The 21252-nt window shown below is 56.0% G+C and overlaps 1 protein-coding gene across 9 annotated transcripts in view; it reads right to left on the bottom strand.

Annotated features, from left to right (window-relative positions):
- The window catches only part of LOC116944244 (uncharacterized), a 161312-nt gene that overhangs the window by 6320 nt on the left and 133740 nt on the right, over positions 1–21252 (bottom strand). For all 9 annotated transcript variants that reach the window (XM_076068229.1, XM_076068232.1, XM_076068228.1 and 6 more), the window contains 2 exons: positions 16977–17138; positions 14362–15987 (listed from right to left, as the gene is read on the bottom strand). In XM_076068229.1, the coding sequence (XP_075924344.1) occupies positions 14362–15987; positions 16977–17138 (1788 nt within the window). The remainder of the gene's footprint in view (positions 1–14361; positions 15988–16976; positions 17139–21252) is intronic.

The raw sequence follows: 21252 nt of genomic DNA, 5'->3' as shown, positions 1-21252 counted from the left end.
CATTACACGGATCTTGATTCAAGTGTGTGCGGGTGTCCGTGAGTCGACAAAACTTTCTCTAAATGTTTGGGTGTCTACTTCTTGACCTGACATCCCCCTTACACCCTCCCAGCCCAGCCCCCTCACTATCTCATCTCCCCCCGCCCCCCATTGATGGAATTTCTAGATCCGTCTCTGCTTCGAACTCACGCTCAGTGAGTGACTCCGTCCGACACGGCCATGATGCACCTCCACCGAGGCCTTGAGCACCATCCTGAACCCCAGCTCGAGCCTCAGCCTGCACCTTAGCCTGAACCCCAGCACGAGCCCCAGTCTGAACCCCGGCCCCGCAGCCCATGTGGCAATGCGTCTGGGCTGGTTTGACGCACGACCCGACAGCGCTCTCTGCTGTCCCGGCGCTGAGCAGCCTCGGCGATCGCCATTGGCAAGGACGCCCCAGTGCCACGCGCACTCTCACTGCCTCCACTCGATTACACCACCCACTCTCCTTGCTCGTGGTCACGGTTTGTGTGTGTTGTAGGTATAGAGATGCGGTGTACAGGGTGGTCCAAGTGTCTTGTGACCCCCCCCGCCCCGAATTATATTCTATTTGTTTTTATTTCAACCAGGTTAAGGCCCACCGAGATGCTACGAGGCTTTTTTTCAGTGGCGACCCTGGATATCACAAATGTTGTCTCAACAAAGTGGGTTATCGTCATCATGTGCAAATTGACATCAGGCAAATACTCGAAACAATTAATTGACACCGAACGTGTTTTTTTTTCCCTCTTTGCATATGTCATTTCTGTTTTAAATAAACCTGACTTAAAATATAAATATGTATTACGTTTTATAGAATTAAATGGGTGTCACAGGACATCTGGACCGCCGTGGACATGTCCAGTACCGTATATCACGGCTGCTAAGCACAGGTCCATCACTACCACCACCACTACCACCACCACTACCACCACCACCACCACTACCACCACTACCACCACCACTACCACCACTACCACTACCACCACCACTACCACCACCACTACCACCACCACTACCACTACCACCACCACTACCACCACCACTACCACCACCACCACTACCACCACCACTACCACCACCACTACCACCACCACTACCACCACTACCACCACCACTACCACCACCACTACTACCACCACTACCACCACCGCCACTACCACCACCACTACCACCACCACTACCACCACCACTACCATCACTACCATCACTACCACCACCACCACCACCACTACCACCACTACCACTACCACCACTACCATCACTACCATCACTACCACCACCACTACTACCACCACCACTACCACCATCACTACCATCACTACCACCACTACTACTACTACCATCACTACCACTACCACCACCACCACTACCACCACTACCATCACTACCATCACTACCACCACCACTACTACCACCACCACTACCACCACCACTACTACTACTACCATCACTACCATCACTACCACCACCACTACTACCACCACTACCACCACCACTACCACCACCACTACCATCACTACCACCACTGCCATCACTATCACCACCACCACTACCACCACTACCACCACCATTACCATCACTACCATCACTGCCACCACCACTACCACTACCACCACCACTACCACCACCACTACCACCACTACCATCACTACCATCACTGCCACCACCACTACAATTACTACCATCACTACCACCACCACTACCATCACTACCACCACCACTACCATCACTACCATCACTACCACCACCACTACCATCACTACTACCACCACCATTATCACTACCACTACTACTACCACCACCAAACAACTACCATCACTACCACCACCACCAATACCATCACTACCAAAGATCCCCCGTATAGCCTTAACAGACTGTAGGGGCAAGTGCTGTTAGCGAGCACCTATGAAGGCCGGAACGCTACACGAGGGGGCGGGTGGCCAGCACCACGCCCGACCGACTTTGTCTCCCCAGTGGTACTAATTTCAGGCTGAGTCGACCTAGGGTAGGCTCATAACCGGTTCAGATAATCGTCAACAGTGTTGGCCGTGAGCGGCAATCGAACTCGGGTCACCGGGTTTCGTAGCGCGGCGTAGCGTTATTCTATGACCAACAACCAACCACCATGACGAACATCACCCAAGATCGTCAACCGATCCATCATCTCTTTCGCCGCATCTTCACGTTACACCGTTCGTGACGCGGTGCCATCTTCAAGGACACCGCTCGAGTATCCACGACCACCCCCCCTGCCCCCCCCCCAGTGACCCCCCCTGCCCTCCCCCCCAGTGACCCCCCCCCTCATCCCCTCCGCATCCCTCATCTCTCCGCTATCTCCCCGGCTCCGCGCGGAGAACCGGCGGGCCTCTTTAGAATTACCGCAATCAAATCTCGCTTAGCGAAAATAAAAGGTATGAAAGCTACATTTCCTAATCCAATTTGAGACGAATATTAAAAAGTAATTAAAATGAATAATTAAAACGCGTGTGAGTAATGGCTGGTGTTGGAGAGACGAGAGAGGCAGTGAGAGAGAGAGAGGCGTGCGTGTGTGGGGAGGGGATGTGCATGGAAATGTACCCAAAGATAAAGGTCCCCTGTATAGCCTTCAACAGAACTGCTGTGGCAAGTGCTGTTTTAGCGAATAGCAGCCATCGCTGTGTGGTTATCACCGGCGCAGGGCCGCCTTTGTCTCCCCCAGTGGGGGGACGTTCGTACGCCAGCACGAGGCGCTCATTTAAGGCTGAGTCGACCTACTCAGGGGCAGGACGAGGGCCGGTTCAGATATGTCGTCACTGAATGTCGTGGCCGTGAGTGGGAATCGAGCCGCTGCTGCCACCGCTCACATTGTGTCGCCTTCAACAGAACTGCTGGGGCGAGTGCTGTAAGGGCGGCACCACAAACGACGGGCTCACGTGGTCTGAAGCGCTCCCGGCCGTCTTTGTCTCCCTTTTGGCGATTTTTGTTTTTCTTTTTTACACCGCACCAGATACTCGTCTGAAGCCGAGTCGACCTAGGGCAGGCCCAGGACCGGCTCAGATAATCGTCACCGGTGCTGGTGGCCGTGCTGAGAAGGCCGCGTGGCTTTAGTCGTGCTAACCACTGCGCGAACCGCTGCGACACCGCTCCCCTACATAGCACGCACGCGCGCACGCGCGCACGCACGCGCGCACGCGCAAACGCACACTCGGAAATTCCAAATGCAAGTGTTCACCGTGAACTAATGGCTGTCAGTTGGCAGTGTTTGCACAGGTAAGGCTAATTGAATCTAACGTCACTTTTTAAAATGGAGTGCCTCTATATCTCCCACTTACACTGGGGTACGAGGGGGAGGTGGGGGAGGGGGGCAGGGGGGGGGGGATGAGGTCGAGAGACTCTTGGGTCTTCAGTTACAGGATGTCAAGTCTTCTCCCAAATCTTTAACCCCTTTATCGTCTGCGTCCTAAACAATCATAACGATCATCATGATCATCTTCATCATAACCATCATGAGCCATGATCTACCCACTGCTATAGATGAAGGCCTCCTAATCCAACTGGAACTCGAGCAGCAGGAGCGGTGGTGCAACGGTTAGCACGCTCCGCTACGATTCCGGCGACCTGGGTTCGATTCCCGCTCACGGTCAACACCAGTGACGATTATCTGAACCGGTCCTGCGCCTCCCCCGTAGGTCGACTCAGCCTCAAATGAGTACCTGATGCGGTGTATAAGAACATAGCCACTCGGGAGAAAAAGGTGGCCGGGCGTGGTGCTGGCCACCCATAGGTGCTCGCGAACAGCACTTGCCCCAACAGTCTGTTATGGGTGATCTTTGTCTTTGTTAGTAGGTGAGTAGGTGAGTGGGTAGGTGTGTGAGTGAGTGGGTAAGTGAGTGGGTGTGTAGGTGAATTAGTGAGTGGATAGGTGAGTGGATAGGTGAGTGGATAGGTGGGTGGGTGACCGAGTGAGTTATCAAGTGAGTGGTTAGGTAAATGGCTTGGTCAGTGAGTGGATAGATGAGTGAGTGAGTAGGTGAGTGGGTGGGTAGGTGAGTGGGTGGATTGGTGATTGGTTGGGTAGGTGAGTGGGTGAGTGTGTGGGTTGGTGAGTGGGTGAGTGAGTGAGTGGGTGAGTGGGTAGGTGAGTGGGTGAGTGGGTGGTTAGGTGAGTGGTTGGGTTGTTGAAACGAACAAAGACGATGAGTACAAAGATGAAGATGATGATGACGATGATGCACGGGGGCAGCTCATTAATTAATCTAATGAATTGAAACGTTCAGCGGAGGAGGAGGAACGTCTGTTGAGACGCGTCAACGATAATTGCGATGAAGTGTGGGGGGAAGTCTCCCCCGCGTAGGCAGTCCGGAGACACGCACACCTCACCCTGGGAGACCCAAACCAGACGCATTATCGTCACACTTCATCACACATCATCATCGCCATGGCACCACCGTGCGCGTGGCAGCAGTAGTAGTAGCAGTAGTCGCAGTAGTAGCAGCAGCAGTAGTAGTAGCAGCAGTAGTAGCAGTAGGAGCAGCAGTAGTAGCAGTAGTAGCAGCAGTAGTAGAAATGTAGTAACAGCAGTAGTAGCAACAGTATCAGCAGTAGTAGTAACAGCAGTAGTCGCAGTAGTAGCAGTAGTAACAGCAGTAGTCGCAGTAGTAGCAGTAGCAGCAGCAGTAGTAGCAGCAGTAGTAGTAGTAACAGGAGCAGTATCAGTAGGAGCAGCAGTAGTAGCAGCAGTAGCAGTAACAGCAGCAGTAGTAGTAACAGCAGCAGTAGCAGCAGTAGTAGTAGCAGCAGTAGTAGTAACAGCAGCAGTAGCAGCAGTAGTAGCAGTAGCAGCAGTAGTAGTAGCAGTAGTAGTAGCAGCAGTAGTAGCAGTAGGAGCAGCAGTAGGAGCAGCAGTAATAGTAGTAGCAGCAGTAGTAGCAGCAGTAGTAGCAGCAGTAGCAGCAGTAGTAGCAGCAGTAGTAGCAGTAGTAGTAGTAGCAGTATAAGCAGTTTTAGTAGTAACAGCATCATCAGCATCATCATCAACAGCACCACCACAATCATCAACATCATCAATACCACCATCATCATCACGATCATCATCACCATCATCATCGCCATCATCATCAAGACCATTATCACCATCATCACCATGATAATTACCATCACCATTATCATCACCATCATCATCAACACCACCACCATCATCACTATTATCATCACCATCAAAACTCCGGGATTCGCCTCCCCACGTCAACAATAAACAATGACAACTCGTCGTCGTCGTCATTAACCGGCTGAAAACGTCTTTCACAACTAAAACCCCAATGCGTTAGCAGCAAGATCCTCCGTAAAACTAGAAAACTAGTGCCATGGCTCAGTGTGGTTCTCCTGAATAAATCCGTTGTGCTTTTTGTTTGTTTAAAAACATTCTTGGGGGGGGGGGGGGGAGGTCTCCTGGTGTTTCTGTCAAATGAAGAAAGTCCTGGCATCATCAAAGCGACGGACAGCGGGCAGCTGGTGCCAGAATCTGCTGCGATGAGACCCCGGGCCCAGGAGTCGCGCCCCTCGCGGATTGGCACCGCACTCGATGGGACTCGGCGGACAACTTCGAGCCAACTGAACAGACAACCACACAGGCACGCAGTCACGCAGTCACACAGCCACACAGCCTAACAACCACACGGCCACACAGCCACACAACCACGCAGTCACACAGCCACACAGCCTAACAGCCACACAGCCACACAACCACGCAGTCACACAGCCACACAGCCTAACAACCACACAGCCACACAACCACACAACCACACAGCCACACAGCCACATAACCACACAGCCACACAGCCTAACAACCACACAGCCACACAGCCACACATCCACATAGCCACATAACCACACAGCCACACAGCCTAACAACCACACAGCCATACAGCCACACAGCCACACAGCCACACAACCACACAGCCACACAACCACACAACCACGCAATCACACAGCCACACAGCCTAACAACCACACAGCCACACAGCCACACAACCACACAGCCACACAGCCACACAGCCTAACAACCACACAGCCACACAACCACACAGCCACACAGCCACATAACCACACAGCCACACAACCACACAGCCACACAACCACGCAACCACGCAATCACACAGCCACAGCCGCACAGCCACACAGCCACACAACCACGCAGTCACACAGCCACACAGCCACACAGCCTAACAACCACACAGCCACACAGCCACACAGCCACACAACCACACAGCCACATAACCACACAGCCACACAACCTAACAACCACACAGCCTATACAGCGAAACAACCACACAACCTCACAGTCACACAGCCACACGACCACACAGCCACACAGCCACACAGCCTAACAACCACACAGCCATACAGCCAAACAACCACACAACCTCAGTCACACAGCCACACAACCACACAACCACACAGCCACACAGCCACACAACCACACAGCCACACAACCACACAACCACGCAATCACACAGCCACACAACCACACAGCCACACAGCCACACAGCCACACAACCACGCAGTCACACAACCACACAGCCACACAGCCACACAGCCTCACAACCACACAGCCACACAGCCACACAACCACACAGGCACACAGCCACACAGCCACACAGCCTCACAACAACACAGCCACACAGCCACACAACCACACAGCCACACAGCCACATAACCACACAGCCACACAGCCTAACAACCACACAGCCATACAGCCAAATAACCACACAACCTCACAGCCACACAGTCACACAGCCACACAGTCACACAGCCACACAGCCACACAACCACACAACCACACAGCCACACAACCACACAACCACACAGCCACACAACCACACAGTCAAACAACCACACAGCCTACCACACATACACGCACACAGCCACACAACCACACAGCCACACAACCACACAGTCAAACAACCACACAGCCACACAACCACACAACCACACAACCACACAGTCAAACAACTACACAGCCTACCACACATACACGCACACAGCCACACGACCACATACATAAATATAACCACACATACAACCACACAACCACATAGCCAGAGATACAACCACACATACAACCACACAACCACATAGCCCACCACACATACAACCACATAACCACACACAACAACAACCGCCATTCGCCATTAAGTGGCGGTGACGTCACCACGACGCTTGTGCCAGGCCATGTGCACCTTGAGGCCACGTGAAGTGTCTAACGCCCGCGGGCAAGAGGTCACGGGGCAGACCCAGGTGCCACGGGTCGACTGACTGAGATGACTGCCTGATGCCCCACCTGTGCCCCCTACTGTGCCAATCTGCTGTGCTTTAGCCACCCGGCGCTCCGCTCGTTGTTGTGAGCGTCGCTCCTCTGCCCTCCGTTGTTGTTGGAGGGCGACTGCCTCCAACTGCCCAGTAGCATCCTTCACCTCCTCTGTCAGCCATGGTCTCTAGGGAGGTCTGGACCGCGTACCCAAAGCAGCCATTGCAGCTGCATGAGTCACAGTCATAAACCTCGCCCATTTACCCTCGACATCAGGAGAAGTGGGGGACGATGGCAACCCCAGCCTCAAGCAATGATGAAATTCTCGCTTGCAACTTTCATCAGATAACTGAGACCAGGACACTTTAGGTTGCATTGGGGTCCTGGGTGTACACCCACCACTGGAGTGGAAGAATGGCAGGCGCATCTTACAGATGACAAGTCGATGGTCAGAGGGCAGATCAACTCCACGGTAGGTCCTGCTGTCAAGGACATGGGCTCGCATCCACTGGTCCGTCACTATGTAGTCCAGCAGATGTCCTTGCTTGGACCCGGCATGCATCCATGATGTTGTGTGGCTGCGCCGATGCCGGAACAGCGTGTTGGTAATTACAAGCCCATGGGCTGCACAAAAATATAGCAGCCTCCTACCGTTGTTATTGAGTTGATCTGGCCCATGCCCTCCAATCACTCCAGACCAGGTGTCAGCATCATGACCAACTCGGGCATTGAAGTTACCCAACAAGGTGACTCTATCCCGAGGGGCCACTTTAGCCAGCACCTGTGACAGGAGGTCATAGAAGGCATCTGACTCATCGGCTTTGCCTGCATCCCTCCACGGATGTTCGTCTTCAGTGGGGGCATATGTAACCACGACCACCACTCCTCGCCTCCAATTGATGGGAAGGCGAGCCCAAAGTAGCCTGGGGCTTACAGCTTCCCACACCTCATCGCCACGCTCCCACGCCCCCTTCATTCTTTTGTTCAAAAGAAGAGCCACACCCTGTTGTTTGGCAGTCTGCTGCCCCGAGTAGAGGACTTTCCACCCCTCATGGTGGCAGGAGCCAGAACCGGTCCACCGGACCTCCTGAATGCCGCATAGATCCAGGCGGTACCGGTCCAGCTCCCGACAGAGGAGTGGCAGCCTCCTCCACAGTGAGCGATCGAACATTCCACGTGGCCACACGAAGTGACTTTTCGTTGTTTCTGGAGGAGCCCCGAGGGTAGAGATTCAATCTCCTGGCTCCACCAATTGGGGTTTGGCCAGGAGACGTCATAGACGCCTGTCCCCCTGGGGCCTCCAGCACAAGCTAATTAGTTAGATATTTTAGACGTGGTTTAGTGGTAATTTTTTGAAGGTGGAGGAGTTACCACCCCCTCCCACCCGAGTCCCCGTTTAGCCCTTGTGGTGGTCACAGACGCCATGAGGGGAGGAGCCAATCGGAATTGGCCATCCCCCCACAGCACTGTCCACGACAGAGTTGCCCGTCCGGCACCGCGAGGAGGTAGGGGGTTGTTTTGTGGGACTACATACAACCACACACAGCCCACCACACACACATAACTACACAGCCTACCACACATACAACCACACACACAGCCTACCACGCATACAACCACACACACAGCTAACCACACATACAAACACACAACCGCACAGCCAAATATACAATCACACAATACATTATTATAACACACGCTGGTCAAAGGTATCATCCAAACTACCCCCGACGATTGCTCTGGGATAGCGCTCATTCTTAATCCACACAGATGGATTCACTATTCTTGGGAAGCCACAGTGGAACATTTTGAGTAACAATGTTTTTCGTGTCGTTATAATCAGTGACGAATACGAGAATTGTTTAAGCTCTCGAATCCGCCTAGAACATCATTGGGATTGTACATCCCGGTCGCAATTGTCTGTAAGTGCACGTGTGTGCACGTGTGTGTGTGAATGTATGTATAGTGAATGTGTGCATGTATTATGTACGTTATGCATTCAAGTATGTGTATTTGATTACGTATGTAAGTGTGCGGTGAGTGGTGGCGAAGTGGTTAGCAGGCATGCGCCACAAAACCCGGCGACCCGAGTTCGATTCCCGCTCACGACCAACACTGGTGACGATTATCTGTACCGGTGCTGGGTCTCCCCTAGGTCGACTCAGGCTCAAACGTGATGTGAAAACTTCACCACTTGGGAGACAAAGGCGGTCAGCCGTGGTGCTGACCGTCCACCTCCTCGTGTGCTGTCCCGGCCTTCATGAGGTGCTACTCGCTAGCAGCACTTGCCCGAACAGTCTGTTAAGGCGACGCGGGGGATGTCTGATCTCGAGTGTGTATACGAGTGTATGTATGTTATTGTGTATATGTGTGGTTTTTAATCGCTATCAAACCAATCACTACCCCCATCACCGTCACGATCACATATCCTCCATCGTCGAGTCCACACATCGTAACCGTCGCCTCCCCGTGCCCCCCCCCCCTCAGCTCCCCGCCCCCCAACCCAACCTCCATCACCACCATCACAATCCGTCCATTGTTCCAGGTCATCCACATCTCATCCATTCCACAACATCACCAATCCTCGTCTCTCCATACCCCCCCAGACCCCCCAGACCCCCCCATCACCATCACCCAGCCGAGGGAGGATAAACATCCCCTGCTACTCCACAGCTCCCATTAGGGAGTTGATTTGTTAAGAGTTGGAGGGAGAGGAGGAGAAGAAGAACCTACATATATAAATAAAAGTCGTCATTTTATTATTTTACTTTAAAGAGGGAGGGAGGGGGAGGGAGGGGGGGTGGCGGGGGAGAGAGAGAGAGAGACACGGAACCCCTTGTCACTGTTCATCAATTAAACTCGCGAACCGCCCCCTTCCCACCACTTACCGCCGCTCCCCAGTTCGCCTGCAGCAATTTTCCGACTTAAATCCATGCCACTTTAATCAAAATTAGAGCACCAAATCATTTGGTTGTCACAGGCTGTCTTATGCATGGGAGGGCATTCAATTACCGATAATAGCAGTGTCACATGGAATCATAACCAGGGCGCCGGCGAGTAAACACGAGCACCACCACGCAGCACCCCACCGACTCCCTACGAGGAGGAGGTGGGCAGGTGGATGAGGAGCAGGAGTTGGTGGAGAAGGAGGACGTGGTCGGAGGATGTGGAGGAGACCAACTCTGCTTTACGCTTTAAATCACAGCTGGGGGAGAATATGGAGGGGGGGGAGGCAGGTGAGTGCCTGGACTAGGTGAGGGCCTTGACCAGGTGAGGGCCTGAACCAGGTGAGAGCTTGAACCAGGTGAGGGTCTGGACCAGGTGAGAGTCTGAAACAGGTGAGAGCCTGAACCAGTTGAGAGACTGAACCAGGTGAGAGCTTGAACCAGATGAGAGTCTGGACCAGCTGAGAGTCTGAACCAGGTGAGCATCTGGACCAGGTGAGAGTCTGAACCAGGTGAGAGACTGAACCAGGTGAGGGCCTGAACCAGGTGAGAGGCTGAACCAGGTGAGAGACTGAACCAGGTGAGAGTCTGCACCGGGTGAGAGTCTGAACCAGGTGAGAGTCTGAACCAGGTGAGAGTCTGAAACAGGTGAGAGCCTGAACCAGTTGAGAGCCTGAACCAGGTGAGAGCATGAACCAGATGAGAGTCTGGACCAGCTGAGAGGCTGAACCAGATGAGAGTCTGAACCAGGTGAGAGTCTGAACCAGGTGAGCGTCTGAACCAGGTGAGAGACTGAACCAGGTGAGAGTCTGAACCAGGTGAGACACTGAACCAGGTGAGTGTCTGGACCAGGTGAGCGTCTGAACCAGGTGAGAGACTGAACCGGGTAAGAGACTGAACCAGGTGAGAGTCTGGACCGGGTGAGGGTCTGGACCGGGTGAGAGTCTGAACCAGGTGAGAGTCTGAACCAGGTGAGCGTCTGAACCAGATGAGAGTTTGGACCAGGTGCGAGCCTGAACCAGGTGAGAGTCTGAACCAGGTGAGAGTCTGAACCAGGTGAGCGTCTGAACCAGGAGAGAGCCTGGACCAGGTGAGAGCCTGGACCAGGTGAGTGTCTGGACCAGGTGAGTGTCTGAACCAGGTGAGAGTCTGAACCAGGTGAGAGTCTGAACCAGGTGAGAGTCTGAACCAGGTGAGTGTCTGGACCAGGTGAGAGTCTGAACCAGGTGAGCGTCTGAACCAGGTGAGGGTCTGAACCAGGTGAGAGACTGAACCAGGTGAGGGTCTGAACCAGGTGACAGCCTGAACCAGGTGCGACCCTGGACCAGGTGAGAGACTGAACCAGGTGAGAGCCTGGACCATGTGAGGGCCTGGACCAGGTGAGAGACTGAACCAGGTGAGAGTCTAAACCAGGTGAGAGTCTGGACCAGGTGAGAGTCTAGACCAGGTGAGAGCCTGAACCAGGTGAGAGTCTAGACTAGGTGAGAGCCTGAACCAGGTGAGTGTCTGGACCAGGTGATAGTCTGGACCAGGTGAGAGACTGAACCAGGTGACAGCCTGAACCACGTGAGAGTCTGGACCAGGTGAGAGTCTGAACCAGGTGAGAGCCTGGACCAGGTGAGAGACTGAACCAGGTGAGAGCCTGGACCAGGTGAGAGTCTGAACCAGGTGAGTGTCTGAACCAGGTGATGGTCTGGACCAGGTGAGAGTCTGGACCAGGTGAGAGTATGGACCAGGTGATAGTCTGAAACAGGTGAGAGCCTGAACCAGTTGAGAGACTGAACCAGGTGAGAGCATGAACCAGATGAGAGTCTGGACCAGCTGAGAGTCTGAACCGGGTGAGTGTCTGGACCAGGTGAGTGTCTGGACCAGGTGAGAGGCTGAACCAGATGAGAGTCTGAACCAGGTGAGAGACTGAACCAGGTGAGAGGCTGAACCAGATGAGACGCTGAACCAGATGAGAGTCTGAACCAGGTGAGAGTCTGAACCAGGTGAGAGTCTTAAACAGGTGAGCGCCTGAACCAGTTGAGAGACTGAACCAGGTGAGAGCATGAACCAGATGAGAGTCTGAACCAGCTGAGAGTCTAGACTAGGTGAGAGACTGAACCAGGTGAGTGTCTGGACCAGGTGATAGTCTGGACCAGGTGAGAGACTGAACCAGGTGACAGCCTGAACCACGTGAGAGTCTGGACCAGCTGAGAGTCTGAACCAGGTGAGGGTCTGGACCAGGTGAGAGTCTGAACCAGGTGAGAGTCTGGACCAGGTGAGAGTCTGAACCAGGTGAGAGTCTGAACCAGGTGAGAGCCTGAGCCGGGTGAGTGTCTGGACCAGGTGAGAGGCTGAACCAGATGAAAGTCTGAACCAGGTGAGAGTCTGAACCAGGTGAGTGTCTGGACAGGTGAGCGTCTGAACCAGATGAGAGCCTGTACCAGGTGAGAGCCTGGACCAGGTGAGTGTCTGGACAGGTGAGTGTCTGAACCAGGTGAGAGTCTGAACCAGGTGAGAGTCTGAACCAGGTGAGAGTCTGAACTAGGTGAGTGTCTGGACCAGGTGAGAGTCTGAACCAGGTGAGCGTCTGAACCAGGTGAGGGTCTGAACCAGGTGAGAGACTGAACCAGGTGAGGGTCTGAACCAGGTGACAGCCTGAACCAGGTGCGACCCTGGACCAGGTGAGAGACTGAACCAGGTGAGAGCCTGGACCATGTGAGGGCCTGGACCAGGTGAGAGACTGAACCAGGTGAGAGTCTAAACCAGGTGAGAGTCTGGACCAGGTGAGAGTCTAGACCAGGTGAGAGCCTGAACCAGGTGAGAGTCTAGACTAGGTGAGTGCCTGAACCAGGTGAGTGTCTGGACCAGGTGATAGTCTGGACCAGGTGAGAGACTGAACCAGGTGAGAGCCTGGACCAGGTGAGAGTCTGAACCAGGTGAGTGTCTGAACCAGGTGATAGTCTGGACCAGGTGAGTGTCTGGACCAGGTGAGAGTCTGGACCAGGTGAGAGTCTGGACCAGGTGATAGTCTGAAACAGGTGAGAGCTTGAACCAGTTGAGAGACTGAACCAGATGAGAGCATGAACCAGATGAGAGTCTGGACCAGCTGAGAGTCTGAACCGGGTGAGTGTCTGGACCAGGTGAGTGTCTGGACCAGGTGAGAGGCTGAACCAGATGAGAGTCTGAACCAGGTGAGAGTCTGAACCAGGTGAGTGTCTGGACCAGGTGAGGGACTGAACCTGGTGAGAGTCTGAACCAGGTGAGAGTCTGGACCAGGTGAGAGACTGAACCAGTTGAGAGCCTGGACCATGTGAGGGCCTGGAACAGGTGAGAGACTGAACCAGGTGAGAGTCTAAACCAGGTGAGAGTCTGGACCAGGTGAGAGTCTAGACCAGGTGAGAGCCTGAACCAGGTGAGGGTCTAGACTAGGTGAGGGCCTGAACCAGGTGAGTGTCTGGACCAGGTGATAGTCTGGACCAGGTGAGAGACTGAACCAGGTGACAGCCTGAACCACGTGAGAGTCTGGACCAGGTGAGAGTCTGAACCAGGTGAGAGCCTGGACCAGGTGAGAGACTGAACCAGGTGAGAGCCTGGACCAGGTGAGAGTCTGAACCAGGTGAGTGTCTGAACCAGGTGATAGTCTGGACCAGGTGAGTGTCTGGACCAGGTGAGAGTCTGGACCAGGTGAGAGTCTGGACCAGGTGAGTGTCTGGACCAGGTGAGAGTCTGGACCAGGTGAGAGTCTGAACCAGGTGATAGTCTGGACCAGGTGAGTGTCTGGACCAGGTGAGAGTCTGGACCAGGTGAGAGTCTGGACCAGGTGATAGTCTGGACCAGGTGAGTGTCTGGACCAGGTGAGAGTCTGGACCAGGTGAGAGTCTGAACCAGGTGATAGTCTGAACCAGGTGAGTGTCTGGACCAGGTGAGAGTCTGGACCAGGTGAGAGTCTGGACCAGGTGATAGTCTGGACCGGGTGAGGGCCTGGATCTGTCACTGATGATGGATGGCGCTAGGATCCTGCCTATTAACCAGGGCGGCCTGCCGGGCCCAAACCGCGGACCTCTGCAACGACGAGCAGCGAATGCCACCACCACCGCCGCCGTGATCAAGCAACAGGCCTACCTTCGCTGGACAAGTACAGAGATCCGTCCACTCCGTCCTGTTCGCTCGCAGCTGCTCCCCCTCCTTCACCCCCTCCGCCTCCTCCTCCGGCCGCTGCCACCGCCGCCGCCTCCAGCACCCAGCGTGTGGGGATCTCGAGGCCGGCCAGGCTGGGCAGACTCGAGCGCAGCCACTCCCACGTCTTGTCCAGGCCACTCACTCTCCCCTCACTCTGCTGCTGCTGCTGCTGCTCCTCGTGCTGCTGCTGCTCCCCCATCAGGGCTCGGGCACAGGCCGAAGTCTCCAACGACGGCACTGCTGATGAAGCCTCTGTCGCTGGCGCCTTCGACGTCGCAGCCGCCGACTCCTCCTCCTCGTCCTTGCGTCCCGTGATCGATGGCGGCGATGACGTGGATGAGGAAGAAGAGGAGGAGGAAGAGGAGGAAGGGGAGGACAGCGACGACGGCTTCTGCGCCGTGCGCGCCGGGGCGGAGAGGAGGCCCAGCTGCCGGGAGAATTCCGCAAGGGCGGCCGCATCGCCCTGCCTGCCACACAGGGCGCCGTTTGGTTTGCCAACGACACTCCTGTTACCGCCAGCGCCACCGCCACCACCGCCGCCGCCACCACCGGCCCCGTAAACACCACCACCACCACCGCTACCGTAAGCATCGCGGCCACCGCCCATTTCGCAGTCGTGCCGGGCCAGCGGGGGGCAGTACCGGGCCTTCATGAGCGGGGGCGGGCCCGTGCGGCCAGCCGGCGTCGCGGCGAGTGGCCCGCGTGTGCCGGAGCTTTCGCCGGAGCTCAGCAGTGGGGGGCCTGTCCGCCCGGACGTGACATTGGCGGCGGCGGAAGAGACGCGGGGCCTCGACTCGTCGGCTCTCGACGACGGCAGCGCCGTGCTGGCACCGGTGGCGATAGCGCGGTAGCTCCTTGCCGGCGGTGGTGGCGGCGGCGGCGCCGGCGGCGGTGCGTGCGGGTGCTCGGTGATCGGATGCCGCGGCGGCCTGGCGACCCAGCGTGGTTTCACCGAGAGGTCGAGCGGCTCGTGCTGAAGGCCGTCGGCGCGCCGCTGGCACCGGCGCTCGCTGTTCCACTGCTCGGCCGAGAACACCTGGGCGGCGCGGAAACACCGAGCGCCGCCACCGGCAGCGGCGGCCGTGCCGGCGGCGCCACGGAGAACTCCGCCGAGCCCGGCAGCGCCACGGGCAGCGGCAGCGCCAGCACCGCCATTCTCCGAGCCGTGAGCAGCGCCGCCGCCGCCGTTGCCGCCCACCACCGCCGCCACCAACTTGCGCTCGAGGAAGCCCAGCGGCCGGAACTGCCCCGCCGTCCTGGCTTCGCCGTCGAACGCCGGCACCGGCAGGCTCCTTCGAAAGCCGGCCGCGTCGCGGTACGGTGACGTCGACGTCGACGAGGAGCAGGAGTTGCTGCAACCGGTGGCGGCTCCGCGCGGCGAGACGGCGGAAGCGGCTGCCGAGGCGACGGCGGCGGTCACCGGGGCCTGGTGGTTGAGGGCGAGCAGGGCCTTGAGCGAAGCGGTGCTTTGCGGGGCCGCCGAGCAGTGGTAGTGGCCCAGGTGGTACTTGAGGGAGGAGGACTGGGTCCCCGCGTACTCGCAGTGCGGGCACTTGTACGGACGCTCCCCTGTTGCGGGGGGGGGAGTTGGGGTTGGAGGGAGGTACACGCAGAAGGACAGCGCGCGAATGTCACGGAAGCGTTGGGTTGTTAAGAGGGGAAGAAGGCCGCTGTGATTCACTCGCCGCGGTCACTGTTTACCCTAAAACTAACAACAATTATTTTTTTTATTGTACCAGGTAAGGTCCCAATGAGCTTTGTAGCTCGTTGTCAGAAGTCACCTGGCCGCAAATGATAGCTCAACGAAATGGCTTATCACGTGGAAATGCACAGCAGCCAAATACTCACACGCATGTTTCTAAATGTGGAGGGGAAAAACCGGAGACAAAATCCACGTGACCCCGGGCGAGATAGACACCGCAAACTCCAAATATACCACAGGCGTCACCGGTCGGGATTGAACCCATAACTTCCTGCATGCCCTGCGAGGTGGTGAACATCTCGCCACCGTGGCACCACCGTTTGCCGGAATCAACGGGGGGCGCGCCATGGGACCCGTGACGTGAACACGATTCACGGAGGAGCAGGAGGGCGCGTTCGGAGTCTTCGCGTCTGCCTCTACGATGTCGAGAGTCGACATCGTAGCGCCTCTAGCGGCCGCCGCAGGTTACGGCTAGCGTGCTGTGCTCGAATCCCATGGCCAAGCCGAGTTCGAATCTCGCTCAGGGCCACCAACACCGGTGACGATTTTGTGAACTGGTCCTGTCCCACCACCCCCACCCCCAGGTCGACTCAGCCTCCAATGAGTAACCGGTGCGATGTGTTAAAACATCCCCACTCGGGAGACAAAGGCGGCCGGACGCGGTGCCTGCCACCCACGCCCTCGTGTGCCGTGCCGGCCTTCGTCGGTGTAACTCGCCAACTGCGCTTGCCCCACAAAGTCGGGTGAGGCTATGCGGAGGGGGATCCTTGCCGTCGATCGATCCCCCCGCGACAAAGCGGGCGTGAAAGAACGTGCCACGGCTCCTCGGCCGTGGCCGACGATCGCTGAAGCTCACCTGTGTGCGTGCGTAGGTGAACCTTCAGGTGGTGCGAGGAGCGGAACGTCTTCGCGCAGAAGGGGCAGTCCCTCTCCGTCCGTGACCCCCGATCCCTGTCCTTGTTGCTGTGCTGCAGCTGCTGCCCATCCCCCAGCAGGCGCAACACCTCGTCGCTCAGCTCTGTCCAAAGTCAACAACGACAACAACGACATCAATTCATCATTAGCCGTGTTCTGTCCACTGCTGGATGAAGGCCTCCCATGTCCACACCCCCCCACCACCCCTGCCATTGCCATCTCCCACGATCTAACGATACATTTTGTGAATGAGTGGGTAGGTGAGTGAGTAAGTGCGTAGGTTAGTAGGTGCATGGGTAGACGAGTTGGTGGGTGGGTAGGTGACTTGGTAGGTGGGTGGGTAAGTGAACGACCGGGTGGATGGGTAGGCAAGTGAATGTGCGGAGTGAGTGGGTAGGTGGGTGGGTAGTTCGGCCGATGAGACAAAACAGCCAGTCCGAGTCCTCGGCATGCGTTGAAGAGGAGGAGTGATGAGCGTGAGCCTTGCTGAGAGAGGCGAGAGTCGCGTTGATCAAACTCACATTTACTTGACCCATTTACCCCCAAGACAGAGGTAACTCGATTGGCGGCGTGGTGGCTTGTGCGCCGCACGTGGTTATCACGCTGGCACATTGGTTATCTCTCTGTGCCCCATGCGCCTCTGTGTGGAGGAGGAGGTTCGTGCGGGACGCTACTGGGCAGTTGAGAGGCAGCTGCCTGCCAACAACCACGGAGGAGCGACGCTCACAACAACGAACGGAGCGCCTGGTGCGATTACATCTCAGCAAGTTGGCACAGTAGCGGGCATAGGTTGGTGCATCTGCCAGTCATCTCAGTCAGTAGACCCATGGCACCTGGGTCAGTCGCGTGACCTCTTGCCAGCAGCGATTATTCGACACTTTACGTGGCCTCAAGGTGCACCTAGCCTGGCACAAGCGCCTTGGTGACATCACCACCACGGAGTGGTGACCGGTGGTTGTTGTTGTGTCTCTCCCTCTGTCTCTCTCTCCATGTCTATCCGTGTCTCCCTGCCTGTGGTGCTGTCTTTCTCCCCGTGTATTTCTCTCTCTCTCTCCCTGTCTCTATCTCCCTGTGCATCTCTCGCCACGTCTCTCTCCCTGTCTTTCTGTGATTCTCTCATCCCGCGCCTCTCTCTACCTGTGTGTACCTCCCTGGGTCTATATCTGTGTCCCTCGCCCTGTTTCTCTCTCCCCACATACCTCTCTCTTCCCCCTGTATCTCTCCCAATGTCTCTCTTGCTGTGTATCTCTCCCCGTATATAGCTCTCTCTTTTTGTCTCTACCCTTGCCAATTCAGCAACAGCATCACCGAGTTGAGCAGCAACAGCAGCAGCAGCCGCCGCCTGGGTAATGACGTTCGCTTTGGCGGGTGCTGCTATTCCTCGCCTTGCCCTTCAGGTGGCATTGCACCTCCACGGATGACATTGCCCAGACCACCGCATGCTCACGGGGGTTACAAAAGGTGCACGGGAAGTTTTGTTTTTTTTAAATCGCGCTTCGGAATCGGCGATTGAGTTCAACTTTTCCGAGTTCTGGAGAAGTGACCAAAGCGACACGAATGTATCTTCTTCTTGTTTTGGTGACCGTACCCCCACCACCGCAGGAATGACTGATGCGGTACAGAGCGGTGTGAAGCCGAGTGGACTTGTGCCGATTCCCGTTCTTCTTCTTCTTTCGTATGACATTGTGAAAAGCAACGGGGGTTTTTTTCTCTTAATGATCGTCGTAAATGAATGAAAATATTCCTCATCCAGTCCAATGACGTGGGGTTGACGCAGTGCGGTTTACAGCGACACCGCCGGGTCGCGCATGGATGGGGCGTTCGTCGGCGACTTGCTGGGATGGTTTGGACTTCCCCACGGGCGCAGTTGGGCGATTCTTTCATCTTCCATTGACGGAACAGTGGAACGCGCATCCGCCGTGACGCGTTCGAGCGCGGTTCAGCGTGCTCCACGGTCGTCGTGGAAGAGAGGCCGTGTCAAGATCGGATGCTCGTGCAGGACGCTGCCGGCCCGGTCGGGAGGCTGTCGCCCTCCAACAACGACGAGGGGGGGGGGAGGAGGGGGGCGGAGAAGCGACCGCTCAAAACGACGAGCGGAGCGACGCCAGAGTTGGCACAGTAGGAGGGGGCACAGGTGGTGCATTTCTCGATTGAAAAACTCATTTCTTTGGAACTGCTTCTCGTGTTTAGTGATTGTTGTCCTTCGCCCGCACCTCCGATTAGCACGGTTGGCTACGCACGTTGACGAAGACGTTCAGCATTCGTACGGTGTACATACATTTTCCGGTCATCTCAGTAAGTCAACCCATGGCACATGCGTCTATCCCGTGACCTCCTGCCAGCGGCGAGCCTTCGACATTTCACTTGATAGTCTCAACGTGCACCCAGCCTGGCACAAGCTCCGTGGTGACGTCACCGCCACTGAATGTTGTTTTTTTTTTGTCGCGACCCTTCGGCAATCAAGGAGGAACAGTTTGCTTGCCACTTGATGCACGCGGCGGCGGTGAGTGGCAAGTCATCGATGTGAATCGATGATGAATCGATGGCTCGTGTTAATGATGAGTGCTCGCGAAGCGGAGTGGTGAGGAGGAGGAGGAGGAGGAAGAGGGGGAGGGAGGGGGGAGGGGGGAGGAGGATTTTCAGAAAAACCGGAGGAATAAGTATATTGCTCTCCCCCAGCCCATCTCTTCCTCCTCCCCTCTTCTCCTCGTCCCCCTCATCACCTCTTCTGCGCCTACTCCTCTTTCTTCCCTTCTCCTCTGCCTCTTCCTCCCCTCTCCTCGTCTTGTCTCCTTCCTCCTCTAATCCCCTCCCCCCCCCCCTTCGTCTCCTCTTCCCTTATCTTCCTCCTCCTCCCCTATTCCTCTGCTCCTCAACCTCATCCTCTCCTCTCCTCCTGCTCCTCTCCGTCTCATCCAAGTCTCCATCACTCTCTATCCCCTCCCTCCTCGTCGTACCCCCCACCACCACCACCACCACCGCAAAAGCCTCCATCCATCGCGCTAAATTCCGCAGTCAGCCAGAGGCGGAATTACACTCCTCTGCATCCTTCACCTTAATCCGCCGATTTGGACTGAACAAGCACACAAGCCGCTTACGCTAGAGGCGTCACGTAAAGGTAGACCGTTGCGACCGGCCCCAGAAAGGGGGGTACAGACCCCCCAACCCGCCCCCCCCAAGCCCCCCCTTATCCATATGCAGCGCCACCCCCCCCCCCCAAAAAAAAGGGTGAGAACACTCTCTCTTGATATTTTTATTCAGAGTAAGCCGACGATTCGCCTCCTGCACGCAGATCTTGTCTCTGCATATACAAGGACGATGTGTTTTACACATCCCATTAGCCACGCGGCGTGAGACGAGGCGGGGATACTGGGGTGACTCAACGGGAGGGAGGGAGCGTGGGAGATGATTAGAGGAGGAGTCGGGGAAGACAAGCAAACTCTGCATCGGTTTCGACAAACAGCGTCTCATCAGCAGCTTGCTTGAACCAGCGCTGCGAGTGAACTCTCACATGTCGATTGGCAGTGAGCATCTCCGTACGTGTGTTTGTGTGTTGAATTTCGTTCGCACCGTACGTAGCCAACCGTGCTTAATGGGACGTGCGGTGGGAAGGAGAACAAACCACTAAACACAACGAAGCCGGATCCCACATCTCTGTCGGGTCTCTGTGGGATGCGCGTCCTGGTAAGGCGCACGCTGCAGCGGTTTCACAATCCCGGCACGGCAGGCTAGAAGGGCTCACTCCAGAGCTGCCTCTGACGGAGGCTTCTTCCGCACATCAGTGAGCGGGACTTTGCAGGGCTGCGTCCCAACATTATTAGGTCCGGCAGAGGTAATGCTGTCCCTGTTGCGGTTAGCAGTGGCGAGGGTGATCGGAGTAAGATGATGATGCTGCTGCAGAGAATTAAGATTGATATCAGCTATTGTGGGATGATGAGTGATGGTTAGTGATGATGATGATGATGGTTCATGATGAGTGGGAGGAGTGTAGAGGAAGTGATGACGATGGCGGTATTTGTCAATGATGGTTTTCTTGTCTAACAGCAAACTGGTCGTTGTTGATGCTGTTAACGGCGGTGGTTACGATGTAGACCGCGGTTGTTGTTCTTGTGGTGGTGGTGGTGGTAATGTTGGGTTAGTGTTCGGTGGGGGTCGGGGTGGGCGAGGGGGTGGGCGAGGGGGGGCGAGGGAGGGTGACGGTGGGGGCGGGGGCATGG

The sequence above is a fragment of the Petromyzon marinus genome, chromosome 20, assembly GCF_048934315.1.
Source record: "Petromyzon marinus isolate PM22_M1 ecotype Great Lakes invasive population chromosome 20, UKy_Petmar_22M1.pri1.0, whole genome shotgun sequence".
Classification (NCBI taxonomy): Eukaryota; Metazoa; Chordata; class Hyperoartia; order Petromyzontiformes; family Petromyzontidae; genus Petromyzon; species Petromyzon marinus.
This window is presented reverse-complemented; position numbering and strand designations above follow the sequence as displayed.